Here is a 10,734-nt window from a genome sequence, read left to right on the forward strand (position 1 = left end):
CCAGAGCCTGGTGCTCTGAGATGATCACTTTGTCAAATCCGCTCAGGACCAGAAGAATCTGTGGTGTATTTTGCCGGTTCTCCAAAGAATCAAACTCAGTCAGGGATTTTTCTCTCTGAAGAAAATACTTTATTTTAAGCAAAACAAAGCCGAGAGTTCCTTGCAAGGAGATCTCTCGAATGCTAGGTAGCAACTCATTACATACCCTATACAGGGCGTTTCCAAATGGTCAGACTTTCCTTATGCTTGCAATTATGATTCCTCACTAGAGAGGAGAGGCCCCTACTTGTTTTGGTATGAAGAAAGGCCCTTTCTGTATGTCTGACCACATGTTTCTCATCAGTTCTGAACATTCCAGCACGTAAGCATATTCCTTTCTATCCTTTACCTATAGGATTATAATGGAAAAACAACTAGCAACAAAAATGGCTAGATTCACATTGATTATACTTGATTGATTAAAATCTTATTAATAAAAATATTCCACAAAACCACTGTGAGATCCCACTATTCTGACACCAAATTGTTGTGGCAAAAACAATTACTAACAAATAGCATCTCAGTGTAAGAGACAAGGAATCAAATTATATTTAAGGAAAGAAGTTTATTTTCCTTAAAGAGGTTCGTTCACTGTTACAGCAGCTACCCTGAAACACAACAAACCCGAATCACACTGAAAACAGACAGCCTTATTATACTGTTATCACCCGCACTTCTTACAAGGCTCCTTCTCTGTAAATTTCCACTTAACCCCGTAAACCAAAACTAGCTGTTTTCAGAAAACACAATGGTCCTCCTAACCCCCTGGGCTTTTTAATTATCTTCACACCCGTGAGGTCAAAGGTCTTTATTTATGGCTAACCCCTCTGATCTTTCCTGAGTACATAGCCCGCACTAAAGACTTCGAAGGCTCTTTATTTTACTGTGTGATGTCTTCGTTGCATTTCAGGTGACAAACATACATACTGAGAGAGAAATACAAGTTAAATCAAAGGAAAAATAAAAATATATGAAAACCCACTAAATGTCTAAGAAAGTAAATAAGTAAATACATTTTTCTACAACACGTTCCCCAAAGTGTTCTCCATGCAGCTTGAGTTCCTGAAGAGGAATGTCTAAGTTTACGTATGTAACCCTGGTTCCTCGAAAGAACGAGATGCTGCGTTGCAGTGACACACTTCCGGCATCTCTGGCCGGCGCTTGCTTCATCCTTTGAGGCTGGTTGCTGGCTTTACCACTCATACTTTTATGCTTCCTGGTCTCTGACGTCACCCACCTATGACGTCCTGCCCATCCATTGGACTGATTACACACATTAGTCAGAGACGTCACGCTGGAGGCGATCCCCAAAGCATTCTCGACACAGCGTCTTGTTCCACATAACTGTGTGTGTGTGTGTGTGCCCTTTTGTTTTGTTATTATTTTTGTTGAAATAAAAGCAGTCAGTAGTAACAGCCGACCCAAGACTGCCGTCTTCCCTTCCTACACAACGAACATTGTTACAATGACATTTTCATGAAATATGAGCACATAATCACACTGTTGTTGCATCAAAATGTGAAGTAAATAGGGTGGACACAACAGAAACATTTACTTTCAAAACATAACTCTGGAATTACTTTATCTTGTCTCTGGCTTTTAACATCTACAAAAACAAAACAAAAATTTAGTCTTCGTAAAAACAAAAATGATAACATAATGGAATTACTAAGTTCAATTGGACCTTGTGTTATTTGGATCTTGTGTTGTCGTATGGTTCATGTATTACGCTCAGTGAAATATGTGACACAAGTATTTCAGACCACCTGCCTGTTTTATTTACTCTGGTTGTTCCCAATTCTGAGATTTCACCCTGTGCTTCTGCTCAACCCAGTGTGCGATGAATTAACCCTTTAACTGCTTCACAGTTTTCTAATGTTTTTAAGGATTCATTGTTTTATAATCTCAGTGTAGAACAATTCACGGCCTTATTTGACTCTACTTGTACTGAGATTTTAGACTATCTTGCTCCGTTGAGGAAAAAACGTCCCAAAGTTCTTTCAGAACCCTGGTTAAATGACACTACCCGTGTCGAACGCAGCACTAAGATCCAATAGCACTAATAGAGAGATACAACCACGATCAGATGATAAGAGCAGGTCATTTGGAACTAAGGAGAGCAGTCTCAGTACTATGATACGGTTTAAATCCTGACTGGTCTAAATCCTGACTGGAAATCCTAACAGATACCATTTTTTTCTTTAAGAAAGAATATAATTGTGAGAATTCTACCTTTTCTAGTATATTGGAAGGAAAAGAGAGATTCGATATCGGTCTATACTTAACCAGTTCTTTGGGTTAAACTTTTAAGGTTTTGGTTAAGGAAAACAGTTTGACACCATGGTATAATGAGCATACTCACACCCTAAAGAGAGCAGCCCGAAAAATGGAGCGCAGCTGGAGGAAAACAAAACTAGAGGTATTTCATATTGCTTGGCGGGAAAGTAGCACATCCTATAGAAAAGCATTAAAAACTGCTAGATCTGATTACTTTTCTTCTCTTTTAGAAGAAAACAAACATAACCCCAGGTATTTATTCAATAGAGTGGCTAAATTAACGAAAAATAAAGCCTCAACAAGTGTTGACATTTCCCAACACCACAACAGTAATGACTTTATGGACTACTTTACTTCTAAAATTGATACTATTAGAGATAAAATTGCAACCATTCAGCCGTCAGCTACAGTATCACATCAGACAGTGCACTATAGACCCCCTGAGGAACAGTTCCACTCATTCTCTACTATAGGAGAGGAAGAACTGTATAAACTTGTTAAATCATCTAAACCAACAACATGTATGTTAGACCCTTATACCATCTAAGCTCCTAAAAGAGGTGCTTCCAGAAGTCATAGTTCCTCTTCTGACTATTATTAATTCCTCATTGTCATTAGGATATGTCCCCAAAACCTTCAAACTGGCTGTTATAAGCCTCTCATAAAAAAAAACACAACTTGACCCCAGATAACTTGTTAATTATAGACCAATCTCGAATCTCCCTTTTCTGTCCAAGATACTAGAAAAGGTGGGATCCTCACAATTACATTCCTTCTTAGAGAAAAATGGTATATTTGAGGATTTCCAGTCAGGATTAAAACCGTATCATAGTACTGAGACTGCTCTCCTTAGAGTTACAAATGATCTGCTCTTATCATCTGATCGTGGGTGTATCTCTCTATTAGTTTTATTGGATCTTAGTGCTGCGTTTGACACAATTGACCACAACATTCTTTTGCATAGACTTGAACACTTTGTTGGCATCAGTGGAAGTGCATTAGCATGATTTAAATCGTACTTATATGACCGCCATCAGTTCGTAGCAGTGAATGAAGATGTATCATATCGATCACAAGTGCAGTATGGAGTACTTCAAGGCTCAGTACTACGGCCGCTACTCTTCACGCTTTATATGTTACCCTTGGGAGATTTCATCAGGAAACATGGTGTTAGCTTTCACTGTTATGCTGATGATACTCAGCTCTACTGTTCCTCGCCGCCCGGTGAAACACACCAATTTGAAAAACTTTTTCAAAATTCAGAAAAAACAGAGGTGTTAATCATAGGGCCTAAAAACTCTGCTTGTAATAACCTAGAACACTGTCTAAGACTTGATGGTTGCTCTGTCAATTCTTCGTCATCAGTTAGGTACCTAGGTGTGCTACTTGATCGCAATCTTTTCTTAGAAAGCCACGTTTCTAGCATTTGTAAAACTGCATTTTTCCATGTCAAAAATATATCTAAATTACGGCCTATGCTCTCAATGTCAAATGCAGAAATGTTAATTCATGCATTTATGACTTCAAGGTTAGACTATTGTAATGCTTTATTGGGTGGTTGTTCTGCACGCTTGGTAAACAAACTACAGCTAGTCCAAAATGCAGCAGCAAGAGTTCTTACTAGAACCAGGAAGTATGACCATATTAGCCCGGCCCTGTCCACACTGCACTGGCTCCCTATCAAACATCGTATAGATTTTAAAATATTGCTTATTACTTATAAAGCCCTGAATGGTTTAGCACCTCAGTATTTGAATGAGCTCCTCTTACATTATACTCCTCTACGTCTGCTACGTTCTCAAAACTCAGGCAATTTGATATTACCTAGAATATCAAAATCAACTGCGGGCGGCAGATCCTTTTCCTATTTGGCGCCTAAACTCTGGAATAACCTACCTAACATTGTTCGGGAGGCAGACACACTCTTGCAGTTTAAATCTAGATTAAAGACCCATCTCTTTAACCTGGCATACACATAACATACTAATATGCTTTTAATATCCAAATCCGTTAAAGGATTTTTAGGCTGCATTAATTTGGTAAACCGGAACCGGAAACACTTCACATAACACCGTACTTTCTACATCATTAGAAGAATGGCATTTACGCTAATATTTGTCTGTTTCTCTCTTGTTCCGAGGTCACCGTGGCCACCAGATCCAGTCTGTATCCAGATCAGAGGGTCACTGCAGTCACCCGGATCCAGCACGTATCCAGACCAGATGGTGGATCAGTATCTAGAAAGGACCTCTACTGCCCTGAAAGACAGCGGAGAACAGGACAACTAGAGCCCCAGATACAGATCCCCTGTAAAGACCTGTCTCAGAGGACCACCAGGACAAAACCACAGGAAACAGATGATTCTTCTGCACAATCTGACTTTGCTGCAGCCTGGAATTGAACTACTGGTTTCGTCTGGTCAGAGGAGAACTGGCCCCCCAACTGAGCCTGGTTTCTCCCAAGGTTTTTTTCTCCATTCTGTCACCGATGGAGTTTCAGTTCCTTGCCGGTGTCGCCTCTGGCTTGCTTAGTTGGGGTCACTTCATCTACAGCGATATCATTGACTTGATTGCAAATAAAGTCCTTGATCTGGACAAACTGTGCATCAGTTGAAAGTTTAAAGACTATAGCTTCGATATTTGACCAATGTTTTGATAAAACATTGTTGCAGTGACAGTTACTTAGTAATTTATGTCCGGATTGCAAAATAATAAATCTGCTCCTTCTGGACCGCATACACATACTATATACGCACTATTTAAGACGGAGTACGTGTGAACCTGTATAATGTATAACAAGTCTTTTTCAACACCTGAGGCACCGCTACAATGAGCTCTATGAACAATGAATGGCAAAAAATTAAAAAGTTTCAATTTGCATTTATGACTGTAAAGCATCTCTGTGTGACAAAATTGTGATTGTGATTGTAATTTTGATTGTGATTTTTGATGAATGTTAAATAATGGTGAGTGGCAGATTTTTAGGTCTGTGCAAAAACAGGATGGTCCACAGTATAGTTAGTTATATTTTGCTGTCTGACACACCTCAAACTCATAAAATTAAGGTGCAGTATTAGAGCGTAAAAAAAAATCTTCACAGTCTGCCTTTGATCGTAATTTTGCTACTGTTGATGTTGTAACGTTACCAATGGCAGTTCAATACTGCATGATGCAACATCATATATAGCATTGTAGTAGTAGCTCTGGGCATATATATCGGTAGAAAGTAGGGTTGGGTACCGAAACCCGTTGCCAATATAACTCATTCCCGCGCCTCTTAAATGCCCGAGCGATCAATTGAAATATTTCTCCTGGTTCTCCAAAATGTACACAAGAATCATGGGCATCGCTAGGCCCCTTAAATTTCAAATGAAAACGGTAGCAGAGCTGTCCTTCCTGTCTTTCAGCATGCTCTTCAATCCGCAGATGCAGAGCAGCATGAGCGGACTCAAAAAGAAACAGAGGACACAAGGTGTGTTTATCGATAGATTGTTAGAATATCTGTATCTGTGCAGTTCTTTGTCATAAATACAGTTTACAAAAGGTCACGAGGGAGCAGTCGGTTTCTCATCTACTTTAAAAAGTTTTCGTTGTTCACCGCTCATCACACCACAGCTGTTTCCTCCAGAGAACATCTAGCCCTTAACACAAATGAACAAACGCATACTTCAATTGTACTTATTTAAATATACTTAATTTAATAATACGTACTTAATACATACACTACTGTGCAAAAGTCTTAGTCACGTTAGTATTTTTACCCAAAAGAATGGTGTTCGGACAGTTGCTTGTGCATTCAAAATCAATCTAGATTATTATTAAAATTAATGGCAAACTGATATTTCCTTCTGACACACTACAGCAAAAACATATAAATAACTGGCTTAAAACCCTTTTTGGGACTTTTGCATAGTACTGTACTTTACAAACAACATTGTTTCTACTTTATAAAGAAGGAGCATACAGTAATTCACAGGACTGATTAAAGACCGTGAGAGACAGCACTCATTTTAACTAAATGTAATTATCAGTAAGATTCGGGAGGAGCGCGTCGGATACTTAGCCTAATCAACACAGGTGGACCACAATCAAATAATCAATCCCATAGTATAAATATCGCTGACTTACCTCTATCCATTGACGGTTTATCAGCATGCTGGTTCGCTTCGTTAGTCACCTTATCACAGACCCAATTTTCGTACCAACGAATTTGACCCAATTTTCGTACCAGCCTACACAGGGCACTGGAAGGGACAGCACCTGTGGTGTGTTGGTAGGGATTCTAATTTTGTCTGTCATCCAATGTCACATTGAGAGTGAAAGACTGAAAGGAAATGTCTCAGTTACATATGGTAACCCTTGATCCCTGAAGGATGGAACAGAGACGTCATGTCCCATCGCCAACAGTGGCTGTACCACCGCTGAGCAGCCTGGTCAACAGCTCACTTGCAGTGCAACTGCGGCCTCTTATACTCACACCATGATCAGTGTTGGCTGGATGCAGTAATCTCATGCTTTGGCTTGTTTAGTTACACTCAAAGTTGTGTTTCGTCAGCCACCATATGTAACCGAGACGTTCTCTTCAGATAGGGCTGCTATATAAATCATATTTTAACTGTGATCACAATTTCTGTAAATTTTCAAATATTGAGATAAAAACACTTTTAAAATAGTTTTTCTGGTAGAAAAAAAAGAAACAATCATCCTTGTTGTTTAAAACCGGGCATGGTTTCTGTTGGTGGTGGAAAGAGAGTATACCCAAGGGGTCTTCTCAGCAAACAAAGTTTGTCAGAAGTGAACCAATCACAGAAAAGACAGGTCTAAGATTATTTTTCCTCTTGGGGTATGACGGAAAGAGTGCAGTTGTTGTTAAAGACATAAAAATGGGCAAACAAACTAAACATTGTTCAGAGTAAGCAGGTTATGTTCTTGAATATTGTGAGTAAAAATATGCAACAGTGAGTGGGAGAGGGTGCAATAATTTTACAATTATAATTTATATAAAAAGTGGTAGGACAGCTCTGCATCTGTCACAATTGTTTTCTTTGGTAAATACCCTGGTAGGTATTACAGATATTCATATTATCAGACTTTCACAAACTTATCACATAACTGAACAAAAAAATGGTATGTCTTGGGTTCTGCAAGATAGTGTAAAAGACAAAAAATGATTATGCTGTTAATATAACCACTTTATGTTTAGTTTAGGTTTCAAATGGACAACCTGACATTCAGATACAGAGTTCTTTTAGTGGAGGGACTGCAAATTACACATCAGACCAGCCAGCTGACCTTCATCTTTCTATTGATAGCTTATGTCTTGACAATAGTATCTAACATTGGGATTTTGATTCAGATCTCAGCAGAAAAAAGTTTACACCAGCCTATGCACATTCTTTTCTGTCACTTGCCAGTGAGTGATGTAATTGGAGCAACTGTCCTCATACCACGCTTGCTGAAGGACTTATTAACAGACCCCTCTGAGCGCTACATTACATACGTGGAGTGTGTTTTCCAAGCTTTTTTTGGACATTTATATGGAACAACTTCCCACACAATTCTAATGATTATGGCCTTTGACAGATATGTGGCCATATGCAATCCATTGCGATACCCAACTATAATGACCAATAAAATGACGGTTAAACTGTCAACAGGAGCTTGGGCTGCTGCAATATTGCCAGTGGGAATTTTGATTGGCCTCAGTGTGCGTCTGTCTCACTGCAAATCATTTATTTCAAACCACTTTTGTGATAATGCTTCACTTTTTAAACTATCTTGTGAAAATACAGTGATTAATAATGTATATGGATTAACTTTTACTGTGGTTTTACTTACCTCTTCATTGGGGTGGGTGTTAATGACATATCTCAAAATAGCAATGGTATGTTTAAAAAGCAGAAACAAAGCGACCAACAGCAAAGCCATTAAAACTTGCAGCACTCATTTGACTGTTTATGTAATCTTACTTATCTCTGGTTTTGTCCCAATTTTCCTTCATCGCTTCTCTGAGTATGCTGAAAATAGGAAGTTTGGGAGTGTAATGTTCCATGTTATACCACCAGGAGTAAACCCCATAATATATGGTTTACAGGTCAAGGAAATAAGACAAAGAATGTTAAAATTATGCAGAAATAGTTCATTCTAGCTGATTTCAATGTATTTATATATATTTATACAAGAAAACAGCTGTAATGATGTGGAAATTTTCTTTGAATGACTTTTTTAACATGAAATACACTTTAATATGTATTTTAATTCCTTTCTAAGAATTCCTTGTGTGTTTAAGCATATGTGGCAAAGCATGTTATGTATAGACATGCATTAATACAAATATAGACAAGATAAATATATGATAACAGTCTGCATAATTAATGGTATTGGTGTACATAATGTGGCATAATGTGGCATTTGTGTAGCCTAAATAAATAATGATTACTGTTGATTTTATTTATTTAATTCTTTTTTTTATTATTATTTCAAGTGTATGCTGTAATTACTAAATAGGATAAGGTGGATGTATTAAGCAATATTTCTGCAAAAAAAAAAAAAAAAATATATATATATATATATATATATATATATATATATATATATATATATATATATATATATATATATATATATATATATATTATTAAAATTATTTGGCATAATAGAAATATAAATTCTTGTCAACAAAGCTACCCAGACCTTTTACCGAATGTTTTCAGTTTGATGACATACTGTCATAGAAAATTCTCTATCATATACTGAAGTTTATTAATCATAAATGTATCCTTGCTTACTAAATGTAATTTAACTCATCATTTAGTCAAGTCAATCAAGTTTTTATTATATTGTAAGCTTTATTGTCATTCCATTACATGTGAGGACATACAGTGGAATGAAAAATCATGCCTCGCAGGACCATGGTGCTACATAAATACAAACATACAACAATGAAGTAAAACAATAGAAACTTATATACAACTAACCTACTGACAGATTTTGACTATAAATATCCTATATATAAATGTTTGCCTGTACATAAACTAAAAATAAAAAATAAACTAAAAATATAAGAATGCTTCACATAATACTGTAAATATTCAAAGAAACATCGTAAGTCAAGCAGCTGGCAGGGAACACTGATGATTTGTAGTGCATAGGCATGTAAAAAATAAACATATTAGGGTCTTTTGTGGGATCATGTACACACAGCAGTGTGTGTGAAAAAGTGTCTAGTGTGCATAGAGGAGTGTGTTACTACCCAGCCGGCATTTCAACTTTGATTCAACGCTTAAACATCAGGTACCATGGTTGAATCAATGTTCAATTATCTTTGAATTTCGCTGATTGGTTCAACGTTGATATTGTGACATTGATTCACCGTTGAAATCATGACGTTGTTTCACTGTTGAAATCGCGTCACTGATTCACCGTCTTACCTTCATCATGGTCGTTCTGTAGACATTGGATTAACGTTAAATTAGCTGTTGATTTTGCAAAGTGAATCAACGTTGATAATGCATCGTACCTTTCAACATGGGTAAATACACAACTGTGTACGTTCAATTAGAGCCTCATGTGCATTTAGACCAACACTGTACATTATAAAGGTTGAAAATCAAATTATTATCTGCAATGGCTTGACAATCAACTTCAATAAACTACCACATTCTCAAAATTGTAAAACTATAGTTTCTGGGGAACGCGGAATTTTTTTCTGTTTTAATCAGAACATCAGCTATACAGTGTATTTAGTAAAACAAGTAAAATCGAATTAAGCACATTTTTATTAAACTAAGTAAAATCAAACCTAATCACAAAAGGTCAATAAATCTTTACCAGAAGTGACAGTGCAATGTACAGTAGAAGATGAACAATTCCTTCGCAATTTGCCAATAATAAGTTGGATCCTTGATGGCTCTACAAGTGGAAAAGAGAAATGGTATACTGAAAAGTTATTAAAAAGCAGGATTTCATTTCATACCATTTCTCTAAATCAGTGGTTCTCAATTTTTTTATACCAAGTACCACTTCAGAAAGTATTTGAGTACCGCCGCAATGACCAGCATTAAATTTCAGCAGCTAGTAGGCCTAACTATTCAGCTACAGCTCTGCATAGTTAAAAAATGAGGCTGTTTTATTCCTAATAAGAATATTAATTGTTGTCAGCAACTTTAACACTGTTTAACACAGTTTGAACATTATCAATGCACTGTGCTTACATACAGGTAAATGAAAAACTTAAAGATTAAATTAAAATGTGTTATAACAAAAGTTACATAACTGTGTTGTACTTAAATGTAATAATAATAAAAAAAAACATTACTCAAATATTAAATTAAAATTTATTAACATTAATTAATATTTAATTTAGTGATTCCTCTGTATATACACTCACCTAAAGGAATATTAGGAACACCTATTCAAT

General features: G+C 36.7%; 1 protein-coding gene across 1 annotated transcript; it reads left to right on the forward strand.

The window, feature by feature from the left end:
- Positions 1-7,530: 7,530 nt before the first annotated feature.
- LOC113038087 (olfactory receptor 1L3-like) lies at positions 7,531-8,463 on the forward strand. Its single transcript, XM_026195293.1, has 2 exons — positions 7,531-7,879; positions 8,009-8,463. Exons 1-2 carry the CDS (start codon positions 7,531-7,533, stop codon positions 8,461-8,463), a joined length of 804 nt encoding a protein of 267 aa, XP_026051078.1.
- The last annotated feature ends 2,271 nt before the right edge of the window (positions 8,464-10,734 follow it).

This window comes from Carassius auratus, chromosome 21 (assembly GCF_003368295.1).
Source record: "Carassius auratus strain Wakin chromosome 21, ASM336829v1, whole genome shotgun sequence".
NCBI classification, from domain to species: domain Eukaryota; kingdom Metazoa; phylum Chordata; class Actinopteri; order Cypriniformes; family Cyprinidae; genus Carassius; species Carassius auratus.